At 45.6% G+C, this 23,824-nt stretch overlaps 1 protein-coding gene across 2 annotated transcripts in view; it reads right to left on the reverse strand.

Moving 5' to 3' along the window:
* The window catches only part of FRRS1 (ferric chelate reductase 1), a 293,084-nt gene that overhangs the window by 150,103 nt on the left and 119,157 nt on the right, over positions 1-23,824 (reverse strand). For both annotated transcript variants that reach the window (XM_078644299.1, XM_078644307.1), the window contains exons 4-8: positions 20,296-20,390; positions 14,475-14,622; positions 12,770-12,952; positions 7,684-7,782; positions 380-527 (exon numbers count right to left, since the gene is read on the reverse strand). In XM_078644299.1, the coding sequence (XP_078500425.1) occupies positions 380-527; positions 7,684-7,782; positions 12,770-12,952; positions 14,475-14,622; positions 20,296-20,390 (673 nt within the window). The remainder of the gene's footprint in view (positions 1-379; positions 528-7,683; positions 7,783-12,769; positions 12,953-14,474; positions 14,623-20,295; positions 20,391-23,824) is intronic.

A 23,824-nucleotide genomic window follows, 5' to 3' on the forward strand; every position in this document is an offset into this window, starting at 1 on the left:
AATCATGAATCCGCTTCATTTTAATCCCTCTTTGTTTACCTACCAATGATCACTGCAGACATATAGTAAACCGAAAATGCAAAAGACTTACTGAATTATAGGCACCAATTTCATAAATGTTCAATATGTGAATATCACATTTCCAATGTCCCTATGTTTTCTGTTTCAAATGTTTGAGTGCTAGCTTGGAGTTGATCATGAAATCAGTAGTGAGCCTGCAAAATCCACGCAGATTATACCTGAGCACCAGCTACCCTCGGCTAAACCACCCATTTGTAAAAGATTGACGATGATTTATTTAAATGGTGCATAATCTATTACTGTCAGAATGATTTCAATTGGTCAGGAATGGGCGAATTAGAATGCCTAGTCAACTTACCATCGCGTGCTTCCCCATCAGCTACAAATATGTAATAAGGGTGGTCAAGATCAAATCTCGATTTGTACATGGGAAGGTGGACGTTCCTCCGGAAAGAGCATTGAATAACCCCATCGGCCAACCTCCATGCCGTATCTTGAAGGACGGGCTGAAAACAATAAATCGATCAGTTTCCTAATGATACTTCAGAACAACACAGTGTAGCCTATTAGTTATTTCTGTCCTGATGGTATCAAGACTGGAATGTACCACACTGGAGTCAGTGCATTACCGTGTTAGCAAACCACACTTCACCTTGCTCTATCGATTACTCTTTTTTCTCTGGAACATTGATCACAAAATGCAAATACATTACTCTTTGTTTATATTAGGTAGTGATCTTTGAGCCAGGTCGGATGGTTCAGCAGAACCACTGAAATATTTGTTGGACCTCATGGCAACAAGTTCAAATCTCCGTTGGTCAACTCGGCCTTTCCTTCTACTGAGGGTGATAACATGTGTACAACTGAGTTGTACATACTAAACCAAAGGAGGGAAATGTGCTTTGAAAATACATCTTATAATACCCCCAACAGTAGAGACAACAAGAAAGTGGTTTACAAAATCATACTTTCAAATTGATTCAGCTTATTTTTGAGCATTTTTCATGATATTTAAAACAGTAATTTCTTAGAATGTCAAACACGTTTGTCTCTTCAAACATCCTACAAAAATTATAATCTAGAAACTTGGCATTTACTTGACTACACAATGTTTCTGCACACCTCTGCTACCTCAGGGAGAGCGGAGTTATTCTAAATGTGTGTATAGTGAAATGCTGTACATTTTAATCTCCAAGTGTACATCCACCTAAATCCATAACAGGGCTTTGCTTTTTTTGTACTTTTTGCTTTATTTTTTTTTATTTGAGTATAGTGACTGGGTTTAAATTGAATTGGAGCGAAAGTCTCCTTTAGCATAAGAGTGTACTAGCATTCACACAATGAAAGACTTCCTTGCCACAAATAAAAACTAAGGGCCATGTACAGAAGGTTTTAGCTGTCGCAAACAGAGAAACGGGCCGTTATTGACATCTAAATAGCCTTTTGACATGCACTAACCCTATTTCGCGAGTCGGTAACCTATTACCAAATCGCAAAAAAGGGTAAGAAAGTCTCTATTAGGAAGGGGAGTGTTAAGGGCGTCCCTTTCTAATAGCGAGTTGCAGGGGGCTGCATGAATGTTTTGCAACCGAAACGCGGTAGCAAAACATTCACATTTTATCACCTACTTTCATAGGTGGTAAGCCAGTCGAAATTTATTTTTTTAAGAGCAGGCAGTGGCCCCACGGACCACTGCCTACTCTTAAAAAATAAAAATAAAACATTTCATTTTTCTTCTTGAAACACTTCCTATTTTCCTTTAAAGAAAACGGGCTGCATTTAAGAAATAAAAGTTGCTTTACTCAAAAGCAAACACAGAGATGGTAGTCTGCTGTCTCCAGCAGGCCACCATCCCTCTATTTTTAGCGCTTCCCAATGAGAAGGGCCGGACTGGCCGTAGCGGGCACGGGGCATTTCCCCAGTGGGCCGGAGGGGAGGGGGACGGTTTTGTCACTCAGGCCGGTTGTACTGCAATATCAGAACCCTGTAACAAAAGCAGGAGCGGTGCTTTTTATTATCACCCCCAGCCCTCCCTCTAGCCAACCAGCCCTCCCTCTAGCCCACCCTCCCAGAGCAGCAATCGGCCAGGGCTGGTTGCGGTTCCCAGTCCGGCCCTGCCAATGGGTCGCAGATTGCGACCAGCCTCGTGAATATTGACCCACTGGGAATCACTAAATGTGTCCGAGACACATTAGTACATCACATTTTGCGACTAACTGATTGTGAGTTGCAAAATGTCACAATTAGGAACTCGCAAAATGTCGCAATTAGGAACATGCAAAATGTAGCGATTGTACATGTGGCCCTTAGTCTCACCTATTGTAGCTTTTAATTTTTTTTTTTTTATTAGGAATGTCAAAAAAGCCTGTTCTAAATAAGTTAAGCTCTACAGGTAGAATATGCATCTGAACGGAAACCCATGCTTTTACCAGGTTTGTCAGGTTTACCTAAAATATTTTGTTTTCTGCACTTCAGGCGACTGATATTTTAATCACTAGGCTTCCAAATATTTGTACCCTTCCCCTGAAACTGAACTGAAACATTCTTTGGTAAATAAATAGGCATATTTAACTCTGGTAGGTCAGCTGCATTGTCTGCACAGATGGCTCACTATGCAGAAGAGTTAAGCCTGAAGAGAAACTGTTCTCCACTTACATCTAAAACAATAACAGACACAGTATGGCATCACAGAGGATGCGTGTGTGTTTGTTTTTGCATTTAAAAAGCTAGATTTGCAACTTTAGTACATCAGCTGTAAATGTACACCAAACAATAGTGTTTCAGATCATATCAACTAGATGTCAATCTATTAAGCAATTCAAACTACTACAACTTCTTAGCAAATATTCTTTATCGTAATTTTTTCAAATTTAAAAAGTCCATCTCTCCATCTGTTTTATGCGAGAAAACAGATAGGCCTGGAAAATAGGAAGGGGGATGTGGGGGGAGAGGTTGGTGTGTTGGGGGGTTGACGCCAGATAGTGATGCGAGTAACTTTAGGAAAAAATCTCAGAGAAATGTATGCGAGATGTGGTAAAGAACATTTTTAATCCATAAGAAAAGAATTTGATGCAAAAAGCTCAAGTTTCTGCATCGTAGATGCAAAGCGTGTTTTTACTATGAAGCATGTCGGTAGTAGCGGTGTATCTTCAGCTTTAGCTGTGTATCTCATGGGCTATTTTTTCCTGACAAGTTGTACAAGAGGCAGCTTTTTTAATGTGAACAATTTACAATATAGAAGATTTGCCAAGAAGTTGGAGTAATTCTGGATCCAAGAATAATCGATCTGAAGATTTGAAACCTACATAATATAAAGAACGGAAAATACGATTTACATTTCTGTTCTCACATCCTCCATGCGCGAATGGATAGTTGTAGGATCCACTACTTTAGCGAGCAATGGTGTTAGGACAATTCCAGCACTGAGGTATATACTCTGGTACTCTTACCTTGCTTTTACACTAAACAATCGTGCCCATCTGCTTAGAGTTGGACTATAAAAAGCAAAATTTACTGATCTGCAGCAGAATGCTAGCATGGAGCTTTACGTTATATTTTCTGCACAGTGGCAATTTAAATTAATAGTTTTTACTAAAGCTTATTTGCGCCAAATAATGTTACGGCACAGCGTGTCCAATTTAGCACTACCACACCTACCAGAATCCCTTCCCGCTTACCAGGATATTAGGAGTGTGGAAGAAGCAGCAGGAATCGGGCAAATGGAGCTACTCCCGAAGCTGTGAGTGGAGAATACGGCACCTTTGGTGAAGATGTGCAATGGTCAGCAAGGTGCCACAGCGGTGAGTTTCAACATAGCGAATATGATCTTCCCAGACCTAGGGTCATGACGTAATGTCTGGTAGACCCACCCTTCCCTGGAGCCCATGCACACCCAGTGACTCCCATACCAAAAGTATAGCGATAAGTCCAGGCAATGGTAAGCAAAGTCCACACAAGCTTATAAAAGCTACGAGTGGCAGAGATGAGAACTTAGTTGAATCTTCCTTTTTGCCAAAAGGCCCTGCTAGACCACTGCCGGGTGCAGAAACCACTCCTTGACTAAACTATAGATAATAAGGGCCTGATTTCAAGTTTGATGGACAGGTTACTCCATCCCAACATGATGGATATCCCATCTCACTAATCACAAGTGCCTTATTATATAAGGAGCTTGCAATGAGGAGGGTTGGATATTGTGACAGAGTAGCCCATTCGCCAATCTGTAAATCATCTCCTTGGCCTGACCTATTCTGCGGTCTTCTTCCCAACTACTTTTCTACACTATTGCCCATGAATGTCTTTATATTGCATTGTTCCATTTAACTTTTGAGTGATGAGGGAGCAGCTAGCCTTTAAACCATGCACTCCTTAGATTCTTTATTTCTTTAGAGTACCAATGGTATCTCAGCTGTTTGCTTTCCTACCCAAGCACAGGCTTGGTTGCCTTTTAGCTCCTCGTTTGCTAAGAGTGGGGGCTCCCACGATGTATGAGAGGCACACTTCTAGCCCTTCTCAGGGGCTGTTCTTCCCTTCTGCCAGAACCAGAAATACACAGGAAATCAAGCAAAATAAAATCAGAGGGCACATTGGGATTTTTTCTTGAGTCCTTCTGAAATGACTTATAGAAAGTTGTTATATGGCCTGAATAAGAGATGAACGAGGCTATGCTGGTGGCTTAACCATTTACCTCTAGTTCATTTGGTTCAAATACAGTTGCTGCAATACCGACTCGATAAATGAATGAGGGGAAGAGAGGAATTCAATGACTGTTCTATGCCCACCCTAATCTTATGCGAGTATACATAGCATGTCCTTTGCATATGCATGTTAGGTTAGGAAGGACATGGAGTTGAGTAGCTCAGTCTTCTAGTCACAAAGGAAGATGTGCACTCACCCACATACTGTAGCTTTCATAATCAATAGCTCTCTCTTCTAGCACTGGGCAGAAGCTCTTATATCCCCATGTATTCTAATTTGGGTAGCCTCATTGTGGAGAGGTTGTTGTCTATGTATTGGCAACTGCTACCTTCTTATCCATCACTGCGGAGTCCTAGAAAGATTGTGTTAAGGTGAGCTAGTGAATATTTTAAGTAAGCCATCATATCACAAGATGAAAAACATGACTATCTAACAAGAAACAATTTGTGTCCAATTTATTGAGGTGTGTTCGTATGCTTATTGTACCCACAGAGGGTCTAATCTCTTCATTTGGACAGGAGGGCCTGGTGTACTACATCTGATGAGGTGTGGTTGCCCGAAAGTAAGCAGGCCAAGTCCTACAAAGGTGACACTGAATGCTCAAGAAGGAACATTCATGGAGTCTGGAGCTTCTGCCTCAGGAGACAAAAGCAATAGTCATTTGTTTTTTCATCATACAGAATGCAATGCTCCAGTGCATATAGGCTGTTCTCTGCAACAAAACGTTTTTTTTGCCCTTAGAAACAGGCTGGCCCCTCTATAGCACAGCCATTCTATGAAACATTTGTCGTCGCCATGAATTCTTAGCAGCAACAGCAGTAACCGGATACTAGGTCCCCTCCTCCAAGGACCGACTCATCAAACTGTAAAATGCTGTGAGATGTACAATGTACAGATATACCATTCATCCCTTACAATCAGTCAGGGCTGCTCTCCTTAGGATAAGGAAATGTCAAGCCCCCACCGAGAGTGGGTCTTAATCTCCAACTTGACAGTTTAGAGAAATTTTAAAAAGTGCTTGGTAGAAAGCTCAAATAAATCTAAGCGATGAGAAGTTAATATGGGCCACACTCCAGTCCATCACCTTTATGCTCCCAATGCCATTATAACATGCAGCAACCATATCCTCTTTAGCCTGGTCTGTGTACAAAATAGGGCAGCTTGATCTGTCAGGTGATGACCCTTGTGAACTGGAGCACAAACGTCCAGAGACAGGTTCCATCCTTGTTCACACTTTGCGCCTTATTACGATGGCAGTCGAGATTGGGATCGCCTGACAAGTAGTCAGAGGTCCCACTCCTCAGGTTATGATGCAACTGCCGTGCAGGTGGTCGGAAACAAGACTTTCTATTGCGGCTTGTCCTATGGCCCCAAAAAGGGCTGCAGCAAATGCCACAATAGAAAACAATGTTTTAAACGTCCATTCACCGTTTGCCAAGCACCATGTGGTGCATGGCCCTTGGTGCATGGATTTTTGAGGGGGCACCACATGTGCCCCCAAGGCCACATAGCAGAGGCCCACAGGTGACAGGGCCCTGCTAGGGGCCCCCAAAAATCCTTTCCGGCAGCCTTTTCATGGCGGTGGGACCACTATGGAAAGGCTGCGGGAAATGGACATCATAATAACTACAGCGGTGCCTGCGCAGGTCCCACCCCCTGCTGTAGGAATTATGGCCCGACAGCCGCCCCATCAGGCTCCTTGAGCCTGACGGAGGAAGCGGTCTTCCCCACTGCCCTCTGTGCTCCGACCACCAGCATCGTAATCTGGCGGTCGGACCGCTGCCCTAGATGTTGGGCAATGGGTCACAGGTTTAGAGGACCTATATTACCCCTGAATGGGGAGCTGATGTGTCCAAGAGGAGTGGGGGCTTTCTTTGATCCTCTGAAGGAAGGTGTGGTCTGACCTTGGACTGAGACTGGATAGAGGACTAAGCCAGGTCTGAAAAGTCATATTGCTGAATTGAGACACAAAGCACTGTTGATTGCCTTTTAAAGTACGGGACCTCTGTTAGACAAGAAAGTTGTCAGAAATGTAGTAAAACCCAGGGGTGCAAGGCACTAACTTTTGCTTAGTTCATTCAGGGACTGATGCCCATTACTGCCGAGTTCACCTTAGAGTGGATGGATGAAAGCCCGGAGGATGAAGGAAATGATGTGGCTGTGAAAGAGACTCAGCTGCCTGAATAACTATATCTTGAAGATAAAAAATATGTCTAACAGATACTTTTTAAAGAACGTTTACTCCTAGTATATAGTAGGTTTTTTTAACGGTATAATCTTCTTAAAACCACACTCTTGTAATTAAATTCTCTAGGAGGAAATGGTTTTATTTCATTGCCAAAATGAATGCACAGCTACCCCTGTGTTTATTTTTGAAGAACCATCGTCAGTACCTTGCTTTGTTTAAATTTACTTCCAAAGACAGTTGATATTTAAAAGCATTCCAATTGGTGGTTTTAATACCTTTGATTTAGATTATGGATTCCATGTATTTTTGTGGCACTGTGATATTTAGATTGTGTTCTACTTGGTTATGAACTTTTAACATTTATTCATTATTTCTAATAGCATTGCTATATACAATTTTCTTAGAGGAAGTCCTATAGTTTAACTTTCCTACACATCCCATAGGAGTGAGGATCAGATGTGCATGGTTTTGCAGACTAATATCAGGCAGAGAAAGAAGAGGTGGGAATCATTCACCATATATCACTATTATACTGCATATTTTATTGCCTGGTACAGCACCTCTGTCGGGAGGCACAGGTAACCTGTAAGGATATGTACAGCAGGAATCCGTTGTTCTGTGAAACATCTTACGTTGGGAAATGTACTCTTTTCAAAGGATTAAGTTTGTCAGAACATACACAGTCCTAGAACAAACCCAGGCACGGACCAGACTGTAATCTAGCAAATATACATATGTATACCATTACTTTAAAACATATGTTTTAATAACAATACCTCACTGTCCATGTCTGGATACGTTCGACCAGACAAATATGCAGCATTTATTTGAATCTGTTGGTCTTCAGCTACACATAAATAAGCATCATCCCCACCCTGTAAATAAAAATAGAAATAAAAAAATTACCAGAATGAACATTTCTGCTTCATACCCTTACATAACCCCGCAATTAATGCTGTTTCTGCGAAGTGACAAGGAGACTTCTCTAACATTTTTCATTTGATATAACTGAGAGACATCAAATTAGTTTCATAGCATGAAGTTACATTTTCAATTATACAGAACTTGCATCCAATCATTATTCACAATATGCTACAAACATTAAACCAGAACTAAATTATTAACTTTTTTGGTCTTGCAACAGTGATTAGATGCAACAATAAATTGGGGCCACTAAAGACAACCTGCAGTATATGACACTGAAGTCCACTGCACCACTTTTATTTAACGAATTTATGCAACCCATTTGCTACCTTGCATTACATTGTAACAATTAAAGATAAATGGGACAAATCATTGAACATTCAATATATTAAATCCAAAACACACATTTCCTGGAAACTTATATTACCCCAAATATATTGCAAATCTATTACAAAAAGTGATCTACTGGTTTCTCACAGAAACTCAATTTGTCACCGTTCCAATCTTCATGAGAAGCAGGTTTCAAAATCGAATTTTGCAACCTCTAGATGCCCAATTAGTGCAACTCCTGGAGACCTACAGTCTACCAGTGATACCAAGCTTTTGGCAGGAAAAAAATGTCCTGCGGTGAATTGCTTTCTATGTCAAAGCAACTAATCTTAAACTAAGAACTTGTCTCCGTTAGAAACCAACCATGTGAGTGCAAAATAAATGAAATGTGATCCTTTTTGTGGCCATTCTACTAGCTACTGAGCGGAGTTTAACATCTCTAAATGAAGTGATTGAGGATTCAGGAACCTATGCAAAGGCTGTGGTACCTCTATCTGCTGGCTGCATCAAGGACACAGGCAACATTCCCAGGTTTAGTGGCAGGAATAAAGAAAGAATATTACAATTACAAAATTCCCAAAGCCGTCTAGCTTACAGAGGTGAATTAAAGTAAACCACGAGCACTTTGGCATGCAAAACCAGCTTGGATGAGCTACCACTGTAAACAAATATGTGTAGGCTGCAGCAGAAAATAGAGGGAATAGTATGTTTCAAATGAAGGCAAAGTTCAGCCACCTATTCAGATTTTCAGCTACATAAAGGTGGGTTTTTGATCATAGTGTACTTGTAGAGACTCCATGCATGGTCTTTACGAAGATGAAACTAAAACATACTCCTCAGATGCCCCAGAACAGAGGAGGAGTTTCCAACTTTTAACATCAGAGATTAATCAACAACTAAGGCGGCAAATTGTCCTACCAAATGCCTTGTGGTGCCCATACTCTTTTCCAGGGTATGAATAGAATGAGATGGTCAATGGTGTGAAAAAGGTACTTGGAGAGTAATAGAAATTACAGGCAATGCTCCGATATGTATGTACAACATTCGCTAGGATGTGGCATGCTCAGGCAATGTAAAAACTTCATTTTCATTAAATATAACTTAACAGGAGTGCATACAGACTGTTAGACCTATTCTAATGGCTGTCAAAGGTACCCAACATTGCTGTTTTTATCGTCTATCCTGCTGTTATCCTGCCCCGGGAAGTCCTCTTTGCTATGCTGTAGTGCTAAGACACCTTGCAGGCACTCACCTTTTGCTCTGGTTGTCCTTGGGTGCCGTGGATCCTGCACGTCGCTCCCGCTCGCTTCGGGGCCTCCGGAGCGGGCTGGCCTGGATCTTCTCGGCGGCGCCCGGACGGGGCGGAGCGCGCTGGTCGGCCCTTGATGGCGCTGTGGACGCGGTCGTAGAGGCCGTTGTGCGTAAAGGCCGGCTGTGACTTGCTGGCCGGCTCCGGTGGGCCGGTGGCCTTGGGTGGAGGCGCTGCCTTCCGTTGACGGGGCTGACCGTACATTCGGCTTGCTCCCCCTTTGTTCTCCGGTCCGGCCATTTTGATTTCCTCCGCCCGGACTCGGAGAACAGGACCGGCGGCACTGGGGAGCCGGCGATCCCCCTTCTTCTGGTGGCCCCCCTTCCTGCTCTGGAGGTGCCCTGCTGCCGGTCGGCTGGTCTTCATTTGCCTCGCTGCTGCCCGGACGGGGGTTGACGGACGCCGCGGCCCCGCCGGGCTTCCAAGATGGCGGCCGACCCTGAATGTCTCAGCCGGGCCTGGACGAGCGCTGGAGGCCCGCCGCATGGCCCGGGTGCCGGATACTGTAAAGGTTTTCCTACACTTAAGGATATCCTGGACGCCCTACACTCCTGGCGAGCTTCGGTGGCCGCACCCGTTGTCACTCTGGAGGTGGATCCTCTCTTCGGGCCGTTCGGGCCCCCTGAACTGGGTGCGGCTTCGTCGCCGTTGCAGGGTGCGGCTGGAACTATCCTGGGAAGCATGGGCCCGGCGACGGCTGCGTCTGTGGGTGTGCGGAGTTCCGTTGCCCTTCATCGTCCTGTGCTATCTCCGGCGCCACTGGTCCGGGGGCCGGATCCCGTCTGGACTGGACTCGATGGTTCTTTCTGCCTCTCTTCGCATCGAATGGCCGACCCTGGCTCCTGTGCCGGCCCCGCTGAGTCGGCTTTTCTCGAACTGTCCCTGCAACTGTGCCTGCATTGCGTGAGATGTTCTCTGACTTTTCCGGATCATCCGGGTTTTACTCCACGTATCTTATTGGGACTGCCGTTTGTTCTCCCTGTTCTTTGCCTTCTATTCTTCGTGGTCTGGTTCTTAGTGAATCAGACGACTACAACTTTGGACAAACAAGGACAGGGCTGAGACGAACTTGCCTCTGTGTGCGGTAGTCTTGTACTGGTTGGATGATCGGCATGTAACGGTATGACTATGTGTGAATTTGTGATGCTCATGGAGTGTATCCTGATACTTTTTTGACTTCCCGAGGGCTCTGCCTTTTTCTCAGGCGGGTGGGTGGATGCTGATAATTCTGTTCCTTGGCCCTCTCCCGTGCGTTTTCTTCCCTTTTCCCTTTCCCTCCCCCCTCTTTTTTTGTCTTAGGTTTCCGTCTTGCCTTTGCTCTTCTATATTTCGGGTTCTAATTAGGGCGACAGGCACGCTGCTGGGGGGTAGGCCATAGCCTTCTGCAGGGGTGCAGGGTGGGCTTGCGGGGTGGGTGGGGGGGTCTGTCACTTTGGGGGGTCTTTTCCCCCCCCTTTTTTCTCCTTTTTTTTGTTCTATGGCTCTTAAGTATTCTCTTTTTCGGGACTCCGTCTCGTCATGTGTCCCCCTGGGGTGTTTCTGATGCACTGGCCTGCCGGTCTTATTGTGATTATGGCTCACTGCGTGTTCTGTCACTGATCTTCAATTTATGCCATGTACCGGTTTATGTTTTCCTGCTTCGTCGCCGGGGGGCACATGTTTGAGGGGGAGTCCCTTCCTTTTTCTTTTTTCTTCCTTCCCCTCCCTCTTTCGTGGGGGATTTCCTTCCTTTTATTGGGGTGTGTACCGTATTGATTGATACGATGGGCTCTTTTTTCACATCCGTTTGTTAAGTCTGGTTGAAGCTGTGGTGGGTGGGCGCTGGACGGCGAGCGCCATTGCCTCTCCTTGTGGTACTTCCGTTGGGATTGTATTTACCGATACGTTTAGTTCTTGTTGGATTTATCCTGTACTTTCTATGATCGCCTGTTCGCGGCTCACCACGGCCCCTCCCTTTTTGCTTGACTCACTGCCCGTCATGATCCTGTACTTCCCGTTCCCATAATAGAAAATCAACCTTCACATATCCTGTCCATGCTGGTTGCTCTATGGCTTTCGGCCTATATCTCCTGTGTTCTTGTTTTATACTGCTGATTATGCTCCTGCTATGTGGTGGCCAGCCCGCTGGGTTGTAGGCCCGTATTTGTGAGCACTTTCTGTACAATAAAGGTTTAAAAAAAAAAAAAAAAGGTACCCAACATTATCACCAACATCGCATGCTAATTCGGTTGTTTCTTTCTACAGTTTTGCACCCCCAATTTGTATGCCATCTCAAAAAAGAATCCTTCTGGATTTCTAAATCTGGCAAGAGACTAACATTTACTTAAAGCTTCTGTGGGCTCATTTTTTCTTTCAAATGCCCCTAATTTTCACTCTGCCTCTCAAAGTCACAGCATGCCTTAATATCTAGGATTGTATTTCTGAAAACTGTCCACATCGCATATCAAAGCTCACAACCTCTCCTCATTTGAAATTTGTACGCGCAAAAACCTAATAATGCCTAATCTGCTCCAGCTTGTCTGCAAAACCCCACCAACCATTTGCATAAACTCCTCTAACCCCCACTAATGATCACACCAATTAATCTTCCACAAAGAAACTGGAATAAATACATGGAATGGCTTGCTTGGGCGCACAAGATTAAACCCAATAACTAACAATAACCAATAACACTGGGCTAACCACTAACCATGGGATCCAAAGCTGTTTGCTTCCCATTCTAAAAGCCAGCCAACCCCTCGTCCAGGGTACTAAGCGCTATATAAATGCAATTACAAAACAATCGGTTCAAATGTCTGCAATACACAATGGATGAAACACTTCATGGTAATCCTAGCCAACATTTCTAGAGAGGGGCATTCCAAAGGGTCACTTTCAGGATACTTCAGGGGCACTCCACTCGTTTCCCCAACTCAAAAATATATACCTGTGGGCTCCTAGTTCAGGTGAACAGCACTCACTATATTCAAATCCATCTCTGATTGATGGGGTGAACACTGAAATTCCAGAACCAGTCTGGCTACGGTTAATAACAGCAGAAGACACCAGGTCATCGCTTTTGGTAACAGCACATCCACCGAACTGCACACGTAACTCTCCAGCCCCTACACTACAAATGCAGATTTGACCGAGGAACAAGCTCTACCACCTAAAATATGAAACTGAAGGCGGCAAACCATTTTAAAACAATGTGTATTTGACACAAATTATGTTTTCACCACTCAAGCAGAGGCAGGAGTCTACTTTTTGTGTATCTGGAATGTATTAAATTGACATACAGTTTCAAATAAAATACGAACCATCCATTGGTCATGCGAAAAAGCAAAGGCAATGTAGCCATCACTTGGACCACTCATTTCAATCAGCACAGAGTCACCTTCTGCTTTGAAGGAGAGGAAGAAACACTGGGAGTCTGTTTCAGGGTCACAGAGTGAAGGATTCGTCACACAGAACTTAGAAACTCCACATCCTGTAGAATTAAACTGTGAAGATGAGCAGAAAATTAGAGAGTTTAAATAGACAAGCTACTGTCCAAAAAAATACAAACAGAAATGCATTTCTCCAAAACACATTACACAAATAATTACTCCGAACCTATTATTATAGGAAAAGTACAAGTGTGGAAGATCATTCAAAGTACTTGATGCAAGGTTGCCTTGTGGAAGGCTTTAATAAGCACTCTGATGACAGTGGTGTCATTGTGAAAAAGTAAGAAAATGTAAGTGGTTTCCTCAAGAGGAACATGATCCATGCAACTCACTTAGTACAGCAAACTCAGATTGAGACTGCAGATATACAGATTCAAAATATAAGTCTGCAATGGTCTGCATTCCTTTGATTATTTGAAGCTGTAAAACACTTTCATATCCCTAGTTGTATAAATCCAGTGGCCTCCAACACAAGTACATAGCTCTTCAACGGTGGGAATATAATTAGCTACTCTGGCTATACTCGGGGAAAAAAATCACTTTTGAAAGAGACCTGCGGTTGGCTGCAGAGGTATTGTTCTAAACTATGCCAAAACTGATGAAAAAGAAAGAAAAGAAAAAGGAAAGTGGGTGGCAGAGAAAAGAAAAGGAAAAGGACCAGAGAAAAGAAAACTTGCAAGCTCAGACTTCCTACCAGCAAAGTCTGAACCTCTGAAGGTGGTATTTATTACATCCCAAAACCTATAGAAATAAACTGTGAAAAGAACATTCTAGAATGTGCAACCAAACAGAATCGGATTTTAAAAAAACAGAGGGAGTAGAGGAATTTGAAAGATGTACAAAAAAGTGAAGCAAGAAGCAGGCGGAACTGGGGCAGGCGATAGATACATTTAAAAGAGTTAGAGTTAAGCAACATTTCAGGTGCAAGAAGAAAGCAATAGGGTATATTAAAGCTGGAGCCATCAGGAGCTTAATTGAACTGAACAGAAGAAACAGGAGATCGGACATGAACCACGTTTCTGAAACTCATTACACTTTAGTAATTTCATTCAATGTATTTTGTTTATTTCTATTACATTTTACTGTTTTGTTGTTTGCCTAAATGTAACTAAAGACTGGTTTTAACAGACTAAGGGTCTGATTTAAGAGCTTGAGGGACAGCTTACTCTGTCATAAAGGTGATAGATATCCCATACTCTGTACTATACATACATTATATCCAATGGCTCTTGTAATGCGGCGCATGGGCTAGTAGTAACGTTTGTGATGGAATAACCCATCCACCAAACTCTAAAATCAGACCTTAGGTTTTTAGGAGGATGGGATTATTAATTAAAAAGTACAAGCCTAAATTAGATTAAAACAACAAAAAAAATCTAAAACCTGTGCGTGTGTATACTGGCGATTTCAAGGTACACGCAAAGGGCAAGTCTTTCTGGCATGCAATATCTGGGCGGTGATAGTAGATCAAATTCCTTTTTGTGCCTTTGTATGGTGCATTCTATTACAGTGACTGGACATTATTTGCCAGCACGATGGCATCTTGGTGGCAGATATCATAGAAAATAACAATCACCGGTTTTATTAGATGGGATCGTGCTTCCGAAGTCAATGGAACACCAGTTGGTTTAGGGCTCTTAGTCACTGGAGGTGCACTGGTCTGTGAAATAATGGGTCCAGGAAGCTTCACCCAGTAGATCTTATATTTTTCAACCACAGAGAACCTAAAAGAGAAGCACAATTAAAACAGGACTTTTATCATTTTTATTTGATTAATATAAAGAAAATGCAGAACATTTAAGATATTAGAACGCAAAATCCCAAAGACTAAAAAAACTTCAAAATGATTTAACCAAATATACTTAACATTAGCTTTTCCTAAGAACATTTGGGATATCATGGAGCCATTACTAACCTCTGGTGTTTACTCTAACTGCCGATTTCTCAACTTTTGAATATTTCCCCTAAGCATCACACTGTCCATATGCATGGACATCAGTTGCTTTCTCAACTGTCGGTGCCCTCAGGCATAAAATAGAAACTCCAGATTGGTAGTGACCAGGATGCAGATCTCTAATAGAAACCTTTAAAACGAGAAGAGTCAAGTTCACAGAAAAGGGAGGATGGAACAGTCAGTGAGGAACCGGCGGTTAGAGTATTTTAAAAAATAGGAGTTACCAAAGTAAGTACCTGCCAGGTGGTGGGTCTGAACTGGATCAAACCAAAGAGTCCTGCAGGACTCAGCAAGTAATATGCAGAAAATCGTGCTTTCTGCATGCATGGAGGGACATCCACATAGCCGCCTGGCAAACATCCATGACAGGCACCCTGCATGCCAATGCAGTTGTAGCAGTTTTGGCTCTGGAGGAGCGATCCCGTATGCTCTCTGAATACTGCTTTACGGCCAACAAATTGCAGAAATTCATTTAGAGCACGGTTCAGCAAGAGATGGTCCTCTTCTGCACTGCCTTGCCTTTCTTCGCTCCAGTCCCAAGTTCCAATCTATGCAGAGTGAATCTTCAAGTGAGAGACACCTTGGAAACTCCAATGTGCAAAAGAGCCAACATTACAAGCTTTTGGCAGTTGCAAAAAGACTGAGCCAAGGTTTTTCAAATTCACAGAAGAGTCCTTGCATCACCTCCAGATGTAACAGACATTTATGATCTGTCAGGTATAAATGGTAGAGTTTGTCTGCCCGGATGTTCAGAGATCCCGCTAGGTGGCAAACCAGCAAGAAAATCTCCTGCCATTCCAGCCATGTCAGAGGTGCAGGGCCTCCAAGGTGCAGGGTCTCCCGGCACAGGGTCCACAAACCCATCCTAGACTGCTTGTTGCAATACCACATGGTGGTGGTGTTATCCATGAGCATCTGCAACAGGCTCCATTTCATGGAAGGAAGGGAAGCTTTCAATGCCATACGGATGGCTCGGAGCTCCAACAAATTGATGCAAAGTCGATCCACCACTGGAGACTTCTGATCTCCACCTCTCCCAGGAGGTCAATCCAACCCACAAGTGATGCATCAGTCACCACTCCTAGCTCCAAGTGGGTGAGCAGACTAGTTTGCCCATTTCGATCCCGGTCCAGTAGCCACCATTGCAGTCTCCTCCGACAGTGGTTCCCCTGGTGCTGTGTCCACTGGGATTTAGGTCCCACTACAGAGCTTGCAGGTGCAATGTGGGGTGCTTCACCACCAGGATGCAGGAGGCCATCAGTTCCAGCATCCTCACAGTCATCTCACTGAAATCCAGAACAGACGCTAAAACATCATAATCATAGCCCAATGTCCTGTACTTCCCAGTCCACGAGACAGTCACAGAACAGCACTTTGTCCAGAATGGCTCTGATAAAAGGGAGCATCTGCTGAAGAGTCAGGTGTGACCGACACATTGATAGTGAACTCCAACGAGGTCAGCAGGTTAAGCATAAACTTGAGGTGGTAACGACTGCCTGGGCAAGCCCACTTTCAGCAACCAGTTATTGAAGTAGGGAAAGACTGGGACCACTGACCTTAGCCATCACTTTAATAAACGCCTGAGAACCACTGGTAAGGACAACCGGGAGCACAGCGAATTGAAATATTCCCGGGCCCACTATGAACCACAAGCAACATCTCTGGGTCTGCAGGACAGGGATCTGGAAATAAGCATCCCGCAGGTCCAGCAGTACCATCCAGTCTCCAGGGATGAGGGCAGACCAGGAGGACTGGGCCAGGGGGAACATCTTTAAATTTTCCTTTCCCACGAAGCTATTGAGAGGGCAAAGGTCCAAGGTGGGATTGAGATCGCTGTCTTTTTTTGGCATCACGAAGTCGTGAGAGTAACAAACACTACCAATTTCTGGTGCCTACACCCTCTATGGCTCCTTTGGCCAAAAGAGCCTGCACTTCCTGCTCCAATAGGGATAGATGGTCCTCTGTCAACTGGTATGACAATGGTGGAATGTGCAACAGATTTGCAAGGAATGGTAAGGAGCAACTCGACTGAACAATTTGCAAGAACCACTTGTCCAAAGTTATCGTCTGCCACCCTCACAGAGAATGTCAGATCCTGCCTCATAAATGGTGGCTCTGTGCAGTGAAGGGCATGCTAAAGAAGCTTGGGGGCTGCGGCAGCTGGAGCAGTGAAAGACTGGGTTGGAGGCTACTCCTGTGTTGTCCATATGGTCTCTGGGTACTGCAGTCACAGCCACAAAAGGTCTGGGGGAGATTGCTGTACTGGTTGCATCTTCTGGCGGTACTGAAAGCCCCTGCAATAGCCACAGAGGCGCGAAACTGGTGGTGTGGAGAACCAGACAACCCCAGGCAGCAATCTGTGGCCCTGCTAGCCCTAAAAAATACCAGGACAGTCAACGTTTTTCCTGAAAGATGGGAACCATTGAAAGGTATGTCCATAAGATTGACCAGGGAATCTCCCAAAAATGTCAGTGGACCGCATCTAGACAGGCCTACGAAGGCCACGCTGGTGCTAAAGGCTCAACCAGTACAATCCATGGTAGAATCCATGGTAGGGGGTTTATATCCGGTCCACAGACGTTGGTCTGTAAGAGCCTCATTTGAGGGAAGGAGTGGTTCGGAACGTGTATGACTAGGCTGAAGCACCTTAGTTAGGACACTGATCTAAACTTCCCGAGTAGGGAGATAAAGATCAAGGACCTCTGCCAAATTCCGCACACACATTACTCTTTACTCTGTGGCAGGGCCTGTGGAAGTATCCATACCATTGCCTCAGGGAGGTCTTCTTATCAATTGTCCTCAAGATTAGGCTGGGCAAATGCGGCCCAAGCATCACAGCCACCGCTATCCAAATCGGTGCCAAACAATTCATGTAAGACATACACTTTTCCGAAGGGAAAAGGCATAGTATCAGAATCAGATGGGTGGTCAGTACGCTGTGGCTCCATGATAGAAGCATGCAGCCTCTGTTGAGGTTGGGCAGTACCAGACAGCACTATGAGCTGGCCGGTGTCGACAGTGCTGGCCATATAATGCTCCGGCATGGAATATGGCACCGGTGATGTTCAAAATCCAGAATGAAACCAGTGGGCTCAACTGGCACCATGGGCTGACATGTCAGGAGAAGCCCCGTTATGAGAACTCTCTGCTCCTTGGGGCCCAAAGGCATTCTAGAGAGCCGCTAATGTGCCAAAAAAGCTGCAGCATGGCATTATAGAATTCTTTGCTTGGAGTCCCTGACGACCCCAAAAATTCACGTTTCCTTGGAACAAGTGTTACAATTGGCTCCAAAGGAGAATGGCTTCAGGACTGGGAGGCACACTGACACCTTCGTGCCTTCTCAGGAGTTCGAAAGTGACAGGAAGGAGCAGAGTTTCATATGGACTTTGTGTTTTTTGTTCGACTCACCAACAGGTTTTGACTGGGACAGAAATCTGTCATGGGAACAGAGTCCAAAGCAGGACCAGGACCTACCCTTGGACCTCAACTGTTCATGGCATGGATTTTTACAGTGGATTGCAACGAACAGCTTTGCTTCTTGATTCAGAATGGCATTGGGGTGCATCAAGGTGCAATCCCTGTAGGTCTTGGGGTCGTGATCTGACCCCAGGCACACCACATGCAGGTGTGTCAGAAACATTCCTTTGCAACATTCTGAAAAGGTGGTAACATTTTCCCTTGGACACTGTATAAAGATTTATGGGCTGGGGGATGAAATTATGGTCTTGAAAGAATTGAGGAGTAACTCGCGATCTGCATCTGTTGGCACAGAGAGAAAAGAACTGATGTCACGTGCATGGATGACGCCTACATAGGCCCTGCATGTCATTTCTGGAGCAGAGCAACGTTCATGGGGAGCCGCAGGGTGCTACCTGTCAGTCCAGAGGAGTACCGCTTAAGATTTTCTGGATCCAGTCTGATGCTTAGCGGAATATACAAATGGTGAAGAATCTGTGGTTTAACATCTCTATCAGAATAGAATTTAGTTTTCTTTAATCCTTACATTTTTCTTCTGTTAGATTATGGTGGACTGCAAACAGTTTTCATAGTGGAGAAAGACTAAAGCATCTTCATATACCCCTTTCTGTGGGGGGGGGGGAACAGCGTTTACAACGCAACTTTTACAACGAAGTACCTTTACGAGGCAACCATTACAACGCAACTTTTACAACGACTTGCGCTGGTGGGCGCTCTAGGATAGGGAATAGTTTTAATTTACTATCCAACACCTTCCCTACTATCCACGGGGACTGGAGTTGGAATAGTAAATTAAACTATTCACTATCAAGCGCCCCCCAACGCAAGTCGTTGTAACGTAATGCGTCGTAAAGGCATGCGTTGTAAAAGTATGCGTTGTAACGACGTACATCCTTCTGTGGGATATTCTATATGAATTCGAAAACATTATCACTTAATTATATGCATAGCCTATAATTTACTTTAATGCAGAGTTTCAATTCGAGTCAGAGATTTAGCTTGGAGTTCCCAATCACTGAAGATCCTGTGTAGCTACACCCATCCCGGCACAGAACCTTAAATTCCATTTTGCGTTGTGGATTACCTATTTTACTAACAAGACTAGATCATTTCTTGAGACACCAATCTATCCATCCCAGCTGTACACCAGGAGTACAACTTCAAAGCTCACTGGTACTACTCTTGAGCCATAATTACTTATCCAGATCATTCGTATAGAGCAGAGGTACTACTTCAAAGATCCACCATCCCAGTTACCGAGAGCCACTGTACAACAGCCTAGAATTAGACTTCAAGCTGTAGTATTACTTCAATCTTGTCATCACGGTTCCATATCTAGGCGCACTGTCGCTGCACTAGCACCCCAAGGAATCGGAAAGTCAACATTAGAGTTCTGGAATCTTTAACATATTCTTAATCTTCTCATCCCTGCCCTAGATAATGTTCTACCTGAAAATAACCATCATGTTTGTAGGAGATGAAGTGTAATAAAGTCTTTATTATACATGAAGGGTTTGGAACCTTGAGCAGTGCTTTACGTTTACCATCACTGCTCTATAAGTTCAAGTTCAACACACTCCCAACTAAATTGTCTTTAAGCCTCCAGACCGGTGCCTCAACTTAAAAATGTGTTTTCGGCAAACAGTAAGACGTCTGCAATAATGCAGGTCCTCAGCATTCGGCAAGAGCGAAGATCAGTGTACTGTCCGCACAGCTTTACCTAACCAATGAAAGAGGCTACTTACTTTAGGGATAGTGCAAATATGTACTTTATGAAGTAATTACAAGGCATGGCAATGTGAATTAAGCAACCTCGATACCCTTAAAACGAAGTAACTGAATGAACACATGCAAACAAGGTTGGGTGATGAGTAGCTGATTAACTTAAACACTTGTACTTGCAGATGCGGCTCGTGTTGAGCTGTTATCTATATAGACTTCCGCCCCCAAGAATCTCCCGACTCACATAAACTGGATGTGCTGTGGTGCATTGCTGGGAGCATTCCAGTAGGCCTCCATTTGTGTCTTCCTTGATTTGCTTGTGTGACTGACAGCTGAGTCCTGGAACAAAGAGACCAGTGTAACTATAGGAATAGCACTGCAAGCCTACAATCAGACCTCAGGAGAATTCAAGCCTAAACATTCCATTAGAGACGGACTGGCAACGTTTGATGAAAGTAAATTATATGGAATTTTACATGAAAAGGCATAGTGTATTCGCATTAATAAAACAAAAGTCTCCCAACATCCAAATTACGTTTTCCTGAAGGCAGATTATCCCAACAACATGTACCACCGAGAAAGGCGTGATCCACATTTTTGCACAGTGGTATTAGGATGATAAATAATTGCACATAAAACCTGAGGAAAAAGACAACCTCCCCCCTCAAATGTTGATATGAATGTAATTAACAACACAACAGAATTCATGAAATGACTTATTTTATTCTAGGCCAATAACATTGATATTTGAATTTACTTAGTTTAGGAAAATATGATGCTAGTTGTGAGGAAATCCGTTTCATGCACAACAACTAAAATATTTACAGGGTATTTTATGAAATTAGGCCAGCAGGGGGGTCAATGTCCCCGTACTTCAAGCAAGCAACTTCCCTTTGCTCGAGAGATGGGAGTGCCCTCAAGCATGTCAAATCAAATTTATTGTTATTTAATTAAACTCGTACAAAGTGTTTCCAAAACAATAAAACCAGCTACATACATTAAAAGCTTCAAAAGCCAACTTTTCAATTTATATGCTATCCAGGCAGCTTGTAAAAACTAGTAATCATACACAGTTAACTAGCTTTTTCTCTCCTCTACTCCTCTGAAATGGCAGAGCTACAGTCATAAACTTCACTAGATTGACCGTAATTTGGAGATAATCCGTATTCATTGAGTATCTCAAAGACTGTCACATTGCGCATCTCAACGCCTCTTTCACATTGCAGCAGCCTTAATTGGGTCTATCTTGACAGCACAGCTGTCATCAGACCTTATGTGATCAACCTGAAAAAGTCCTTCTCCCTTCACGCAGCTGTGGTTATTTGTTTTGTTTCTGCCTTGAGGACTCTTTCACATGCATAAAGTATCACATTTAAAGGAGAAGGAGCTGGAGTTCCTTTCGCGGGCACACACATGCACTGTAATCCTTCTAAAGTGTCTTACATAAGTAGATACTTTACAGGTATGTTTTTCCTCGAACAGCAGCACTGATGGGATGGGAGGAGAGAAGTACTGAGGAATGGAGGGGGCGTGGCCAACAGCATGGCCATGTAAGTCGGACCTCACCGTTGCTCCGGCGAGCAGACATGATCCAGCGATTCTACGGGGGTCAAGAAGTCCCGTTTTGGCGACCAATTGACTCCCTGGGGTCCAGCAGAGCCCAGGGATACTGTGGCTAACCAACAGCATTGGGGAATGCGACAGCGGTGCGCGGAGATCCTGACCGCCGCGGCCGGAGCTCCAAGATGGCGGCCTAAGAAGGTGAGAGAGGAGGTGCGGGTGGAGCTGCGGCCGAGAACAACGCTGCGGCCCAGCACCGGCAGCCGAGCAGCCTAGGACGCTTGAACCTGCCGCCCCCCCCCGCCGAGCCTACCTGCGGGGGTCCCGGCGATACCGGAGTGACTGAGCGAACTCCGGGAGGGTGATTGGCGCGGCCGCGGTGAGCTTCGGGAGCGGAGGCCCGGGAGGAGGGGGTCCGACCCCCGGTGGAAGACAGCACCGGCGCCCGCACCTGGGTCGGAAGGACGCGGCACTGCAGAAACCACCGAGAGGTATTGGGCTCTGGAGCGGGGAATCCTGAGGAGGCGGGGCTGAGCGCCTTCAGAGAGTGCCCGGACGCTGGTGGTGGCCGAATAGAGACTATGGCGGCACTGCATAGGGCTGAAACACGGTGGTAGGGCCCGCCAGGTGGTGCCAGAACTCGGGGGCCTCACGTAGCGCCAACTGGCCTGGAGTGACTGACGTAGTCCGCATTGGGACAGCGGCACGGCCTATCCGGTGGGGGCAGAGCGATGCAGACCGGACGCCTGATCCGCCACAGAGGAGCTACCTGGGGCCTGGCTTCAGGCGCCCGTGCCCTTGAAAGAGATCCAGTCCGTTGAGGGCCCCATTCCCGCCTGGTTCCGCGCCGGGTGTGGACGGCTAGACACCACACTGTGGACCTGCACCAACGTTGGACCTGCAGCCTCTCCCCATGCCCCCCCTACCTCCTGGCCCCCCCTTCAGCTGGGGGTAGATAGGGGAGTATGCGCTGGGTGAATACACCGACCGGCGGCGCTGTGCCTCGCCGGATTGCCGAGGGAGTGGATTTGAGGCAGTGACCCGCGGGACGGGTTACGTCGGAAGGGAGGACCGGCCTGGAGAAGTGGCCGTCGCATCCCGGGCCTCTGAGGAACAGACAATGGGCAAAAAGGAGATGGCAGCCAGAACCCCCCGCCAGGGGACCCTGGATCGATAGGCAAATGCCCCCCCTGCGTCTGCGGTGGCAGACCCCCCTGGGCCGCGATCGGACACGACCCTCCTAATGGAAGCGATACAGGCGTCAAGAGCTGATATCCAGGCGGCCCTGGAGGTCAAAATTGGAGCGGTGGGCTCGGAGGTCACCCTGCTCCGGCAAGACTTCCGGAATTTAACAGAACGAGTGACCACGGCGGTGACGAGACTGGGAGAGGCGGAGGACGTCATCCACGGCCTGCAGAAGGATGTTGCGGAGTTGCAGGCCTCTCACAAGCAGCTCATGTGGAAGGTGGACGATGCAGAAAATAGGGCCCGCCGCACCAACCTCCGATTCGTAGGCTTTAGAGAAGGTATTGAAGGGACCAGTATGAGTTTTTGCAATCGTGGCTGTTGAAGACTTTCCCGAATGCGGCATTTTCAAATTGCTTCGTGATTGAAAGGGCGCACAGAGCACTGCTGGCGAGGCCACCGGCTGGGGCGAGACCGCGACCGGTCATAGCCCACTTCCTGAACTTTGCGGATCAGGATCTGATACTACGAGAGGCCAGAAAACTGGGGGTGATCCGGCTGGAGAACACACAGATCATGATCTTCCCGGATTACAGCGAGGAGGTGCAGAAGCAGAGACGCTCCTTTGATGAGGTGAAGGCCAAATTGAGGGACCTGAGGATCCAGTATATGTTGCTCTTCCCTGCCAAGCTGAAGGTCATATATTAAGACAAGAAGCACTTCTTCCTACACCCGGAGGACGCCTGGCAATGGCTGGAGGAGCGCCCCCCATTCCGGCGCCCAGAGGTGGAGACATGTGGTTCGGCGGCGGGAAGGGCCTTGACAGGGTCTTAATGGGAGAGGCCAAAGAAACAGCGAACTAGACGGGCGAGAGACAGTAGGAGGGTGCACACGACTCCCTACTCTGCACCTAATTCGGACAGTCGACGGGGATGAAACTCGGCATCCCCAGCCTTGAGAGGTCCGGCGGGTTCTAGGTACAGCTGTCTTGCACGGAGCACACGCTCGGAAGAGGACACTGGGGCGCG

The sequence above is a fragment of the Lissotriton helveticus genome, chromosome 1_1, assembly GCF_964261635.1.
Source record: "Lissotriton helveticus chromosome 1_1, aLisHel1.1, whole genome shotgun sequence".
NCBI lineage: Eukaryota > Metazoa > Chordata > Amphibia > Caudata > Salamandridae > Lissotriton > Lissotriton helveticus.